At 38.1% G+C, this 15,643-nt stretch overlaps 1 protein-coding gene across 1 annotated transcript in view; it reads left to right on the top strand.

Moving 5' to 3' along the window:
• Positions 1-15,643, top strand: part of EDIL3 (EGF like repeats and discoidin domains 3) — a 196,374-nt gene that overhangs the window by 141,129 nt on the left and 39,602 nt on the right. Inside the window, exons 7-9 of the mRNA XM_009281597.1 lie at positions 1,020-1,175; positions 2,269-2,413; positions 8,374-8,558. Coding sequence (XP_009279872.1) covers positions 1,020-1,175; positions 2,269-2,413; positions 8,374-8,558 — 486 coding nt within the window. The remainder of the gene's footprint in view (positions 1-1,019; positions 1,176-2,268; positions 2,414-8,373; positions 8,559-15,643) is intronic.

The following is a 15,643-nucleotide window of genomic DNA, read 5'->3' as shown; positions in this document are numbered from 1 at the left end:
ACATTGTCCCAGTTGTTTACTCTCTAGTATTTCCATTCGTCTCCTCTTATCACACATCTGCCTGCACCTTCACGCAATTCTCACGGTATGACAGCTCTTTGTTAAGCTTCATTTGGTGCAAAAGTTACAGACTTCAGCTGCCTACCAGTGAGAGGGTGGGAGTGCAATTGCCAGATTGCTTCATGATTGACTTCACTGCAGGGACGAGACTGATGATACCAGCATTGTTTGATTTGAATATCACATTCTGAATTTTGTGAGAATATAGTTGTCTTTCCCATACCATAGGTGGATAAAGAAGGCAAAATTAAGGTGGTCTGAAAAGTGTTGAACTCTCCGTACAAATTAATTTTGTACTTCAAGGTGTTGAGGTCAACTCAGACAAGTACAGAGGGAATGTTCGTATCTGTAGATAGCCACTGATATTTTCCTATTGACTGTTTTGGGATTAGCATTTCAACCATGATCTTTAAATATATGAATTTTCAATGAGAATCAAGGAAAGTTCTATTTGTCTGCTTTACAGAACATCCATTTCTTTCACAAAGAAATTTGACCTGAAGTTAACTGAGGCTTTTTTGCATGGGATTGCAAATTGGCTTCTAATAGAACAGAAGATTCAACCTTTGGTAAATTATCGCACTATTGCATTTCCTTTTTAGGAAGGAAATACGTAGCAGTAATCTTATATACCAGTAATATGCTGTATCCCAGCAATACACCAGTAGTATCCTGTATATCAATAATATATACGTGTGTGTGTGTGTACACATATACATGAAGACATAAGCATAGTACAGGCTTTTCATTCAATTATTTTCATTTATTTATGTGCATATGTACATGAAATGAATGAAAGATAAAAGGAATTAATGCAAGAGTAAAGATAGTAATTTAAATGCTGCAGCTATGTTTTTTCCTTTCTGTCATTAAAAAAAAAAAGAAAAGGAATCAAAGGAATCTAGAATCAGAATTGTGTCCCTCAGATGGTTAGTGATAACATTGTACTGTTATTTCAGATAAACCTGCAGAAGAAGATGCGAGTCACCGGAGTTATAACTCAAGGTGCCAAGAGGATTGGAAGTCCAGAATATGTAAAATCGTACAAAATTGCATACAGTAATGATGGGAAGTCGTGGACAATGTACAAAGTTAAAGGCACAAATGAAGATATGGTAAGATTAAGTCATCTGTATATGAATACATCTGTATGGTTTAGCTGCCTTCAGAAGTATGATGTGTCTAATAGATAAGCATAATTGCCTGACAGTATGATATAGGCTACCTTGTTATTATTTTTCTCTGAAAAAAAACCCATCAATAAATTTGCACTTTTTGTCTGCTAAGAATTTCTTATACTTTAATTGACGGTTGTATAAATACTATGTCCCAAGGCTAGAATAATCCTGTTTATTACACTTAACTGATTTTCATTTTAATTAGTTTACCAGTAATTACTCATTACTCTGTTTTCAATTTAGTTTTATTACATTGGCAGATTAGTGTTAACCCTTAAAAGCACAGAACCCATTCATCAATGCTAATCTCTGTACTGCACAAACAGTATCATCCAGTGAGAAGTATGTGTTTACAGTTCATAGTTACCACTTATTTTTTGTAGAGATGTGCATACAAAGCAGCAAAAATCCCTTTACTCTGTAAGTTAAGATAGAACTAAGGCACTTTGCAGCATTAGACATCGTTTCTCTATTAGGAAATTAAAATGTTGTGTGAAAAGGTATATAATGAGGGAAGACAACGAAGTACAAGCATATCTGTTTAGAGTGAGGAGTGAATAGAAGAATGCTTATAGGTTTAATTCAGCTCCCTCTGCAATCAATGGGAGGGTTACACGCACTTCAGTGGGAGTTGGATCAGGTTCTTGAAGTAGAGGGAAAAAAATAAATGTCAATCAACATAAATAATTGCAGGCTAAATTGAATTGGGACTATCTAATACACTAATTAGAAAAGAAGACATAATCTAGTTGCATTAGTAGCTTCAGTTTCTAGGAGTGACAAGATAAAGGTCCTGATTCAGTGCAGGTGGCAAACGCATGCCGATGCAAGCCAATAGCAGTATGTTTTGCTTAAAAACTTGTATGTTGGGCACTAGAAATGATAAAACAGCCTTTATTTGGGAAAAACTTGCAGAGAAATGTGCAGGAAAGGCCAGAAGAACAACACAGATACTTTTGAGATGTGGAAATCCACTGAACCTCCATTAATCCTACTGGCACATTTTTATGGATATGTCATTTTATCACAGGTGTTTCGTGGAAATGTGGACAACAACACCCCATACGCTAACTCCTTCACCCCTCCAATTAAGTCGCAGTACGTACGGCTGTATCCTCAGGTGTGCAGAAGACACTGCACATTGAGAATGGAACTTCTTGGCTGTGAATTGTCAGGTGGGTTTTCTGCAATCGCCGCATCTCAGAAGTCAACCATCAAGCAGCGCATTTTTGTGCCTGAGGTCTAAACCACGTGCAGTTTATTCCTGGTGAAATGCAGTTGGCGGGGCTGAGTTTATCCAGACAGTTATTTATCGCTTTTAATGTAAATTATATAAGCAACAACACTTACCTAAATGATGCAAGTGACAATAGTTGCTTGCAGTAGGGCAGTAATAGTAGTAGGGTAATGTGGTAGCAACCTAATAACACTTTGTAAATCTTTCTGTGCACATTTGCCTCCTATTACGTGCAACCTCGAAAAGGACATTTATAGCAGTTTTAATAAGTATCAACAGCTATCAGGACCCGTTATGTTACATACTAAGCAGACCATGAGACAGAGAGTCTCTAACTCACAGTTACACTTGGCACAGCCTGAACTAAGCACCGAAAACAGTTTCTGAGAGGCGAAGCTGTTTGTGCAGTGCTGTACAGCAGAGTCACGGCAGAAGCAGGCATCAAAACTGATTTGAGTAATTTCTCCTGGCTGCTGGGTGACCACGCCGATGTGCTGTGTGACATCCTCAGAGGGACAAGGGTGCTTCAGCTGCTGCCAAGGACCACTCAAAGTGCAATAAGATATATTTTGCTGGACTGCTTTAGTCAAGATTTCAGTTTAGATTTATTTTTTGGATTTCTAGCAGAAGCAGGGATTTCTTCTCATAGCAAAAAGTAAATGAACAAGTGGAGCCAATATAAACCCTCTTAAGGTTTGTAGTAGCAGAAGTTATAGCTCATAAATGTAAAGCCTGACCTCTAGCCACTCTCTGCAAGAACCATGTTCCCTTACAAATTCAGTAAAGCATGTAAATTTTTTATCTTTTTCAAGAGATCAACCTTTTACCAGTGGGAGCGCTCCACTGAATTCTTTTAAGAATGATTTTTATGTGGCTGCCTGCTTACTGTACGAACAATAGTCATCCAGTTCACGAATGATATATCAAAACAGCTGGAGTTAAATAATTCTCAGTCCTCTAGTGGCATCAAAACCAGCTTCAGAAATGAAAAGTTAATGCATTAATTTCACTGCAGTCCATTTCCAATATAGGTAGGTTTGAGAGTAAATAGAAAATTCTGTCTAGCTGCTTTAGTCTATTAGATTTTTTTTTTTATGTCTTCCATTTCTGGAACCACAATTTAGAATAAGTCCTTGCCAGAATGACCAGGAATTGTTTTGCTCAAAGAACTGTGAAAGCTACTGAAGTGAATTCATTTCAGTGGTCTCCTAACAGTTTCAAGGTCATAATTTCTTAGAACTGCAGGCAGCCAAGGCTCAGCAGAACATAATGACAGACTAATTCACTCTAATTCCAGGTGGCCTGTCTTAGGCAGAAAAACACTTTGAGAGGTCTAGCTTCTCTAACAAGTCCTGGTGCTAGAGAAGAGAGTCACTACTGAAGGGAGGGAGACTGTCTCGCAGCACCAGATTATCATAAAAACTAATTCTTTCTTAGGACAAACTGCAGCAAAATGTTCAATATAATCTGCTCTGGGGTCATAAATAGCTTTACTTACCAGGACCCGTGCTCAGATCTTATTGAAAACCATGATCAATGCTTGTGGAGCTGGCCATCAATAAATTAGGCATTAATTTTCATGGCCTTGTGTTCCTGCCTTACTTGTGTTTTGCACATCTTTGTGTTGTAAATTCCCTTCCCTTCATAGAGTATTGATGTGGGGGGAGAAACAGATCACAGCTACTGTTTATTAGAATGCCTTTATTCATTAAGCTGTTATTAATAGTAGCATGCAGCTGCTGGTTTTAAAAATGGATAACTGTTCGCACAACACAGTCACTTACTCATGCAATTCACTCACATACCCAAACATCTGCATATAGCAGGCTCCGCCTTCTTGCACGCGGTCCATGTCATGCATTGTTGCTGCTCATGGATGTTAGTGGCTGCGTACCGATTCAGCAAATTCTTGGTGTTCTGAGTTTGTCAGTTCTTGCAGAGGGATGCCGGTCTCCAGAACTTAACCAACCTTGTGAGACTTCTAGCATCTTCTGAGCATGTAATTTGCCTCCTTTTGGCATGTTGTTCTCTGGGAACTATTTCTCTATCCTAACAGTACCTATAGGTACCATTCGCACAAACTCACACACAAGGGGACTTTGTAACATCTGCATTTAATACTAGGTTCCCCTCCCCCTGTTCGTCTTCCACACTATCTAATCTGGAAAGGAATCCTATGTTCATTAATAGGAAGAAAATTTTTAAAATCTCTTGATTTTTAGAAAAGAAAAATATCACAGTATTAATCAAAACAAAATCACCCTTGCCCTCAAATAATTGACCTACGCTCTTTTGCCAATACTGCATGAATTCTGGCCCAAGACAAGACGCATGTAGACCTTTGCTTGCAGATTCATTTGTGGTTTTGCTTTCACTGCATTGGATATTTAATATTTCCTTTGAGGGTTTGAGCTTTCTTGAAAGAAGGGGTAGATCAGGTGCATGGTACGGGACACAGACTGAAGAATAAAATATTGTGGCCCCAGAAGAGTCAACAGAGAATAACCTTCGTGTGTATTCTTTCAATTTTCAGATGCTAATCCACACTTATTCTCATTATTTCACTGCTCCTGTTTCATTGAGCTAGACCAAACAAGAAGTAACTGCAAACTTATATCCAGATAGTTTTAAACATACAGAGTTATCAGGTATTTATCACAGATGGTGATATCCAAAGCATCTCAAACATTTTGACCTAAGATGCTCCACTGAGCATAGCCATAGCCAATCATTTTAACAGGTTGTAAAAGTGTGAAGGGAGATTGAATCCTTTCACAGGGCCATTGCAAAGCAAATTTAAAGAAGATACAGTGCAGTGAAGAGGAGATGTCCGGGGGAGTCATAAGCGTTATTATAAATACACTTCTATGAGGGATGACTATCTGCAGACACAAAGTTTTGTACTAGTTTGATGATTCTGTCCTTTGCGGTCTAGGTTATAGCTCACCTATCAAAATAAACAATCATTATCTTCTGTCATTGCAGCAGGGTGCCATAGGAGCAGCGAAGTGACTGGGTCAGCTGTTGCTCTCTGTGACACAGCACTAAGACATTGTTCTGCCACCTGTGTGCATCAACTTCGTGTCTTCTATTCTCATTGTTCCTGTCACTTTCTCCTGTTAGCTTTAACAACTGTCTTCCTCCTCCCTTTGGGGCAGTGGAGAAGGAAGGCAAGTGTAAAATCCTATTAATATATGCAGGCATGCACAGACACACAAGCAGACACATCTGTTGTTTCATAAATCAGTAATAATACTCAGAAAAGATAGAACTATTCTTGATGGATTGGACCAGCGCTGAAAAACAGTTTTGACAACCCATGTTTTTGTGTCAGGAACCTCCTTCAGATTCCTCAGATGAAACGTTCCTGCTGACAGCCCTTGTGATCCTGGAGTGATACTTCAGAATTGAATAACAAGCAAAGCCCTTCTCTAAAGCAATAGATGAGTCTTTCTCATTTGTGCTATCAATTGCTCCCTCCTACTCCGAGGAAAATTGTTTTGTTGTTTTGAACTAGGTAGTTCATTCTACAGACAAGGCTGTGCAATTTCCATTTGTGCACTGAGAATCAGTTCTAAAAGATTGGGGTTTTTTCCAAAATTAACTGTTTTCTGTTTATTTTTTTATTTAATATGAAACATGTCAGTATTTCAAATTTTAAATACAGTTGTTACTACACATATTATCATATTATTATTATCTGTCTCTGGTAATATGCATTTGCTCAAACCCCCCATGTTTTTGTGTCAGGAACCTCCTTCATCCTCAGATGATGAAACGTTCCTGCTGACAGCCCTTGTGATCCTGGAGTGATACTTCAGAATTGAATAACAAGCAAAGCCCTTCTCTAAAGCAATAGATGAGTCTTTCTCATTTGTGCTATCAATTGCTCCCTCCTACTCCGAGGAAAATTGTTTTGTTGTTTTGAACTAGGTAGTTCATTCTACAGACAAGGCTGTGCAATTTCCATTTGTGCACTGAGAATCAGTTCTAAAAGATTGGGGTTTTTTCCAAAATTAACTGTTTTCTGTTTATTTTTTTATTTAATATGAAACATGTCAGTATTTCAAATTTTAAATACAGTTGTTACTACATTAAAGATCATATTATTATTATCTGTCTCTGGTAATATGCATTTGCTCCTGCTGTTAAACCCCCCACAAAGGGCCTGGTCTTACCTTCCTGATTTGAATCCCTAATAATTCCACTTAATTTTGTGTGTTAAACCTACGGGAGAAACAGAAAGTAGAATCTGACCAAAAGGTCTTTGCTAATAATATCAAAGAAACTAAAAAAGAATCAGGTCTTTAAATCTGGGTAAACATACTGTGGAGGAAATGGACTTTTAAGAAAAAGAGAACCAGCTTTGATATCTAGCTCAAATAAAGTGAAAAACAAGATAAAAACTTTGAAGGTGTTTTAAGTGGGCACACGGTGCTCTGGCTCTGTCAAGAGACACCAGCTGAGCAGGGTCATGGTCCCAGCAGGAAAGCCTTCACAACATGCGTGCTTTAAGAAACACAGCTGGTGACTCAGGAGATTATTACCTGATAGGAACCAGCTCAGCGAAGTGGGATGTGAGTGTCAGGTGGAAAACCTCTGTCTTCCCAATGATACATAACATCAAGGTTCTGTGCATTCAGTGATGATGCACTCCCTGCAAAACCAGGTATGTCAGATCCTGGGGACACTCTCACTCAATGAGTTAGAGTATGTTAAAACATTATTTGCAATTTAACTGCATAAAGTCAGCTACTGAACTAAGGAGGATCACCAAATTTGTGAACTGAGAACTTTGGGACAACTGCACATATGCAGGTTTTTGGCAGCTGGGGCAGGAAGGAAATGAGAAAACTGCTTCTTTTTATGTTTCCATCTCCATCTTTCACCTTTTCCTCAAACGACCATCAAACATTACTCCACCCAGCCACACATCCACCTTTCCTGATCCCTTAGCAGCCCTCTCACTCTCAGCCACATGACTTGCCTCTCTTTTCCTTATGTTTTTAATCTTAAAACCATGCAGGTCATCTACCTCCCTTGGCTTCCAGTGCTGTTATTACAGTGCTGCTTTCGAAGGGTGTCTCTCCTACTGTCAGCTTGCTGCTTCTCTCTTCCGGGTCCGAATGTACCTTCTGTGTTCCCAGTGTAAAATAGCAAGGCAGAGGAACATAGAGTCACTTATTAATGTTTTTATTTTTTTTTCATGGACACCCAACAGAGAAAGGAGAAGCCCAAGATCTATCTTTTGCTACAATCAAAATAACTCAATGATGTGGGACATTCACCTGGTTTAAACAAACAAGCCTTTAACGCTCGATTTCTCCTAAGCTATTATCTCCTACTATTCTCCCTCCTTCACAATTGTTTTTATGTAGTCTTCCACTGTCAGTGGGTGTTGGGGCTTTCTAAGTTTTTGGCTAGGCATCAAGTAATTCAAAAGTGTAGAAGGCTCAGTGCTTGTTGACATTTTACTTCAGCACTGGCTTTAAGAAAAATTAATGTTTCCTCAGTAGGCAAACATGTGGCCGATGTGATATGGCATAAAAGCATGATAAAATCAAACTGAATAGGGGAAACAATAGCAAGCTGCTGGACAGGAAAATAAAACCAAGATAAGAAGAGACAAAAGTCATCTTTTCTGTTTGCCTTCATAAATTTATGCCAGGATAAAATACGTTGAATTCTCTGCCTTGTTTTTGGTTCTTCCAAGGTAGTGTTGAAATAAAGTGCCTTGAATTGGCTATTTTTCATTTGTTTGTTTGCAAGTTCCTCCAACAATAGTCTTGATTAAAGCCTTTTCTTCGAAAATTGCTACTTTTCTTTTCCATAACAGAAAACCTAAACCACTTACAGAGATAAGTCGGTAGTGTTACAGATCTTATTTTCCTGTTCCAGGTTGCTCTGAACCCCTGGGGATGAAATCAGGACATATACAGGACTACCAAATTACTGCCTCCAGTGTTTTCCGAACACTCAACATGGACATGTTTGCTTGGGAGCCCAGGAAAGCCCGACTGGACAAGCAAGGCAAAGTTAATGCCTGGACCTCTGGCCACAATGACCAGTCACAGTGGTTGCAGGTAAAGTTTCACATGCATTTTCCTAAATGTTTACCTTCTTTGTATTTCAGGTATGGGGAAGGTTGACTGGTTTAGGATTATACTCATATTCTTCAGCTTCTGAGTGTAACCATCCTAACTCTGCCACACGTGGATGATGAAGCTATGAAAGCCCACACAGATCTTCATGTCTTTGCTACCTCAGTTGCAGTAAACCCTGCTCAGGGAAACCTTCACCTCCACTAGCCAAACCTTACAAGCTGCCCAGCAGCCATGAATTTTCCTTTGTTAATGGACACAAATACTAGTTGCAGATCTGTTTCACTAGCTTCTCTTTTGTTGAGAGAGATTTTTTTTTTCCCCCCTTCTGTCCTTCCAAAGTTCCCTGGAAAAGTGTATTTACTTCAGCTTTGTGCACGTTAGCAAATCTGGCCCACAGAAATTATCTTTGTCTAATTGAGACTGCTCAAAATTACCTTCTGATGTCACTCTGAAGCTAGCAAGACTGATTCAGCACTTGAATTCATTATAAAGCTGTGCACAGGGGTTGTTTTCAGCCTGGGAGTGTTTTGTACAAATCAGTAGTACGCTAATGTGAAAGATTGCAATAAATCACCAGTATGGAAACCTATTTGACCAGTCGCTGACACATTTATATTTTTTGAATTGTTGAAAATAGCAGTGTATTGAGTCAGCTGCCAGTTTGCAGTGCAGTTCTCAGTGGGAAGCCTCAATAGCACTACGCATAGCTACTAACCCCCTGAAATCTTTTCACATATAAATTATGACATATTAGCTTTTTTACCTACAGTTGCTAAGCAGTTTAGCAGTATAATTACTCTCTTTTCTCCAAGTTTACACACGTACTGAAAGGAAGGAGCAGTTGCCTTGTCTATTTAACTTTTGAATAACTGAAGATCCTGGGATTTGCTGAAAGTATTTTAGAGCAGCCTGTTGAAACAGCAGTTAATAACTTCTGGAGAGGAGGAAGATTTTATTGTTGTGTTTTACAGTGGAGAAGCAGATGAAAATGTTTCTCCATGTAAAAGAGAGGCAGTTGTATCATATTTAGCCCCATCAGTGATCCCAAGAAACCAAGGGTGTGCAGAGACTCTACAGAAATATCCTGTGGTGTGTTATTCCTCCTGTGGGTGACAGTGGATTTTTAATTCTTATATTCTAAAATTTTCCATCCTGTTCCAAGTCTTGCTATACTTGAACCTACCTGAACCTGCAAATTGAATCTGACCACTTGCACAGTCTCTGCAAGTCCTTGAAGTATCAGGCATACTTTTTTTTATCTGGTCAAAAGAAAGTTGTGAAGAAATATTTGTCTTTTATTTCATTTGTCATATGGCTATGATATGAGTTCAGTAACTTCACAGAAATATGACCAATTTACCCTTTCCTGAAAGTCATTATACTTACGATATTTTTCCAAAAGAGGATGATAACATTTCCTGATTGAAAAAAAAAACAGGTGGTATTAAAACCACTTGTTTTTTCAGTGCTTAAACTGGTCGTTGACTTCTACTATAGGCTGATTGTTTTGAATTCAGTCCACAAGTAGAGATGGGCTCACATGCTTCAAGTCTAGGTAACGATTCTGTAAGAAAGACATGCGTTTCATTTAAGTTCATCCATTCATTGTTCTCTTTGCTGTTTTTTCTTTAAAACGCAGAGTATTGTACTGTAAACTTTTAAACACACTGACTGCAATTTTATCATCATGCTGCTTTCATGGAGTTTAGTCAAAACACATTTATAAGAAAAAGCGTGTGAAAGCAAACTTAGTTGCATGCTCTTTTCCCTCAGCAAATACATATTACAAGGAATGATCCCAATAGCAATTACATGGTATCCTTAAACGGGCATAAAGTAAGAAATAGATTTCTGGATTTTCCTAAAGTAGCTGGCCTACTAATATGATATTTCACAGTGTTAGCTTTCCATGCCTTTTGAATTTTCCCCACATGCCTTATTTGGTTTATCTTTTATAATTTTCACTAGAAAACCTATAAAATTGGGTAAAAGCCTACTGAATGCCTTTAAAAATTATTGTTGTAGTATGTGGTATATGGATGACTTGAACAGATCTGTTTTGACTTGCAGTTACTTTGCAGGATCCATGCCCAAATGCCATTGCTATCAACTGTTCCTCTGATTAAAAACTTGTGTGTTGACACATATCTCAGAGCACCTGCTGTGATAATGGTTGCTGAGAGGTGATGTTTGCATCATGTGCATAAATGCTACTTGCTGCTTATGGGCAGTTCACAGCACTTTTGGATGAACCTTAGAGATAAATTCTTCTCCGTCATGAGCTGGGGTTGTTTTACTCTGTTTTCTCTCAAAAAGGAAAATGCTGAAACTTCTGTGTATTAAAAAATGCAGTCATTAACAAGTATGCTCTTTGTTTTAAAGTGTCCTGGATAGCTACATCCATAATTTAGCTCCAGAGGGCAGGAATATGAAGTATTATGTGGCTCTGCAAACAGACTGTGCATTTTTGAGTTCAAGAAGAATACTCACCTTATTGGTGCTGCCATTGTTGAAAATCTGTTGTGATCTAGACTCTACTCACTTATGAACTCCAGGTTCCCCACACAACACTCCTTTACACCTAACACCATCATTAGTAATGGAAGAAAGTATTTTTGTGATGTGGGGGAAAAGTTAATGAGATTAGATGACCAAAATTATACTTTTCCAGCTCAGTCATAATCTGGGTCTGAATTCCCCCATGTGCTTGTTCAAGGGCACTCTTGCCATTCCTTTAAAGATGATGCTGCAGAAGCCATGTCAGTTACCTGACCTAATTCATGGCACAGGATCTTCCATTAACTTAGGTAACCTGCCTCTTTAATGTCTCCATACTCATCAGAGTTGAAATCTATGCAGTTTGGTGATACAGAACAATGTAGCTCTTCAGGCTTGGTACCACATCTAATGCAAATAGTAAGTTCCAGCAACTCTCTCTGCTCCTGAATGCTTTTCTTTAGGGATTGCCTTCATTTTGGAGACATCTCTGTGAAATTATCTGAATAACAGTAAAATGAAAGACTGGGGGGAGGTGGGGAAGTGAAATTTAAAAAAAAAAAAAAAAAAGCAATGGTTTGCTTCCCGTAATTGTGTATAAAATTAGCATAAACTAAGTGAGGTAAAGCGTTTCAGGTTAATTACTGAGAAAAGAAAGAAAAGCCTAAACCTCACTTTCCTACCAGACAGTTGTGAAATTATCTGAATAACAGTAAAATGAAAGACTGGGGGGAGGTGGGGAAGTGAAATTTAAAAAAAAAAAAAAAAAAGCAATGGTTTGCTTCCCGTAATTGTGTATAAAATTAGCATAAACTAAGTGAGGTAAAGCGTTTCAGGTTAATTACTGAGAAAAGAAAGAAAAGCCTAAACCTCACTTTCCTACCAGGCAGTCCCTTTCCCTCATTACTTTGATTTGCTTGTCAGCATCATTTGCTACCTTGAACCAGTTCACAGGCTTTTCCCAGGATCTCTTGCTGAACTACAGTGACCAGGCTGCTTTGCCCGTTTGGAGAGTGCTTCTGCTCCTCCTGGACACAGTCCAGGACTGTCATTCCAGCCAGTCACCCCACTTTGCATTTCTTCAGTTATTTGACATTAAAGGACGTGTTAAAGTACTTCCCACCTTATGCCCAGAATGAGGCACCAAGGCTATAAAGATTATTGAAAATTATTCCTACTGATTTTTCCGGTGCTTGGTGACTGCTCTTGTAAACAGTTTTTCACCGTTCTGTATCTCATTTTCCTAGCCGAGACTATCATTCAAAAGAATTAACATTTTTCTCAAAATCCATTCTCACTCTACTACTAATTGTCTGCAGTTATAAATTATGAAATCAGGACAGCGGCTTAAACTCCTGTTTCTCTATTTACTGTTAGTTAAGTTTTGATGTTTTTAAATATTTCCCTGTTTCTGCTAGATCAGCAGATGCCATATCCATTGTTGTATTGATTTCCCACTCTCTCACTGCCTAATAAGGACAGCAACACCTTGTACTTTAATGCCTTTGCCCGTTTGTCCTTTGCCTGGTGCTTCAGCAAGTAATTTCTCTGATGCTGTTTCTCTGATCTACCATCCTCTGCAATATTCCTTGGAGCTGAGGCATCTGAGTTCATTTGGTGTCTCCAAATAGCTGGAGCTTTCTTCTCCACCCAACCATCTCCTTTGCATAAATTGTTTTGTATGTTATCCCAGTTCTAACTTTCTAATTGTACATGGGTATTGGTAGTATTTTATCTTAAAACGGGTGATATGCTGGGTTTTTTGAAGGCCTGTATCTCTGCAGAGCACAGCTGGATGAAAAGGATGCCCATCTTGGAAGCCTGCTGAGGTTCCTTTTGTATCCCAATGTTATCTTCAGGTCACCAGCAGCACTGCAGTAGCTTTATGTTTCTAGTTGTACTTGAAACTTTAAAACAGTTTACTCGCTGCAAAAATGACTTTCATCTGGTTCTGGTTGGAGCTTGTATTTTTCTGCAAAGCTAGTGGAAGATTCTGCAGCTTGATGTGCATGAGTAATAAACCTGATACAGTTTATCCACAGTTCTTTTATATAGTTACCACTGAGCTCAGATGGTTTAAGAAAATCATCCCTCCCTTGAATAGTGGAGTGGAACAACAAGCAATGTCTTATTCTAATGTTTCTCTTGCTGACTGTATGTGATGGAATCAGCTAAGCACTATTAGGGAAAAGCCAGTTGCTGATAAAGATAGCAGATTGTTTGAAGATTGGCAAAGCAACTGTTATATATATACCTACACATTTTTAAAATGTGATGATTGCCAGTAGTAGAATACATTTGGGTTGGGTATTTTCCTGCCAACCTAATCCCCAGTATTAGACAATATTGCTGAGATTTTTCATCAACACCATTAGAAAACAATTGTCTCAGTGCTGCAATTGACTTATTCTTTAGTTTAATACATGATCATCTTTTTTACATCACAGTCTCTTGTTTGAAAACAAAGGCAAAATTGTATTCCAAATATTTATTCACTTTTTGTTATATATGTGCAAAACCATCTCTATCTACAAAGTCTCATGCCATCATAAGTTCTACTTATCTTCATTGTCTAGCATTTATTTACAGTGATTAAGCTTCTAAGTGATCGAATGAAACAGTTGTTATCTAAAGCCTAAACCAGACCCAGCTTCTACTCAGTTTTTCTTAGAGAGTACTCTTGTAGAAAGTAGACTTTGTGCTACGTTTCTCCAGTATTTACAAAATTTGACAGTGGTACATGTTGTGCTTTGCACCACCAACACATGTCATCTGAAATTGTCTAAATACTAAGGTAAATGAGGATTAAGAGGAGGCAGATGGTAACCATGTCTAATGCTATGTCAGCTCCAGCAGCCTCGTGCAGAGCACAGCTAACGTGAGCCTAGAGAGACAACCCAGACCTTTTTTTGCATTTCACCAAGTTATTTGCTATATAACCTGATGCAAAGGGACTAAACAACAGTAATTTTTAATTTTATGGATTCTATATATAAAATTTGCATAGGCAACTTATAGATATCGTAAAATATCTACTTCTAATTAGTTGCTTAGGCTCCTTCTATAGTCAATGGGAAGAGGACAGCACTATCAGGGAATAATTCATCCTACCCTAAGTAAGTGTCTTAAGTTTCCTGTTATGAATCACCCTGGGGATATGCCTTTACTCTGTTAGCCACAGAAAGAGACAGACAATTAGCTTAAACTAGAAGATAATTTTTTGAATTATGAAAGTTACATGATGTGAATCCTTCCCTTTTTTAATATGGGAAGAGAATATGATATTTCATCTCATATTGGTTAGCTGAGCTTATTTTAATGTTGGTGTTCGTTCTGTCACTACAGAAAAGGAATGTTGTTTCCTGTCTCTCGTGTGGTATTTGCTTCTCGTCTATTATTGCACCTGCCTCTTTCTTCCCTTTTTTGTTGTATTTACCTGTTTTTTTGTAATGAATTCTGCAGAGGTTTACTAGATAGGAAATCACTATACTTTAGCATTTCCTAAGTGCTGAAAACAACTCATAAGGAGAAAATTGTGTGGATCGTTTAATTATGTTTTGAATTGTGTTGTTAACAAAGCAAGCATTAATACTAATACTGGTTAAAGTAGCCAAATAAGTCATTTCTGTCTGGCCACCAGCTTAAATATTTTATTTTAACAACGACACTCTGGAAAAAAAAGAAAATGCTTAACAACATCTTAATTCAATAAAGACTTGAAAGACCCAAAATTAGAATAGGATAAAATTAAGACCAATCTAGTAATTAACATAATGAGGAAATTACATGACTTCTAGAAGGCTTGGACTGCTAAACAGTGTGGTGTGACTGGTCTTTGAAAGATACAGTATTCTATGGGAATTGTAAACTTAATTATAACACATTATAAACGAAAGGCATGTATCTTTCTCTGCAGCTTCAATAAACCACAGCCATCACCAACAGATCAGGAAAGCAATCAATGTCCTTTACGTGTACAGCAGGAAAAGGTCTCCCTCATTCTTCAGTTGCAAAGTTGGTACTGTTTTTTAATTATAAGTTCTCCCAAGTAGAAAAATGAGTTCTCAGATTTCAGATGGCAAAAGACAAGTTGTGCAGAGATCAACCTTTCTTTGTGCCATGCTTTTTATTGGGATACTGAAAGATTTTTACAGTCAATATTGGTCATTTTATCTTTTCAACTCAAAGTCATGTTTTTTCTTTTCTTGTGGTTCTTGGCAAGGCAGCTGTCATTTTCTGCTTGAAGGACTTGGACACTCAGCTTTGGCATCTCCTTGGTCTTATGTTTACCTCGATGAGGAGCTTCACAGAGTAATATTCTGTTCACACAGTCTGATAGTTCACAGGATGCAGCAACATAACAAGGCGGGTTGTGATTAATTTATTAATATGGATCTTTCCTTTGCCAGAAACTTACTATAGATAAATTTCCCTATGAAAAGCAGCCAGTGGTAGAATAAGGCAGCAATGGACAAATAGTTCCAAGTGGTTTAGTCAAAGACAAAAGCAGGTAAAGAGAGATACCCACTTCTAAACTGCACATTGTTGAATTTACCTACTTTGCACTG

This window comes from Aptenodytes forsteri, unplaced genomic scaffold (assembly GCF_000699145.1).
Source record: "Aptenodytes forsteri isolate BGI_AS27 unplaced genomic scaffold, ASM69914v1 Scaffold116, whole genome shotgun sequence".
NCBI classification, from domain to species: Eukaryota; Metazoa; Chordata; class Aves; order Sphenisciformes; family Spheniscidae; genus Aptenodytes; species Aptenodytes forsteri.
This window is presented reverse-complemented; position numbering and strand designations above follow the sequence as displayed.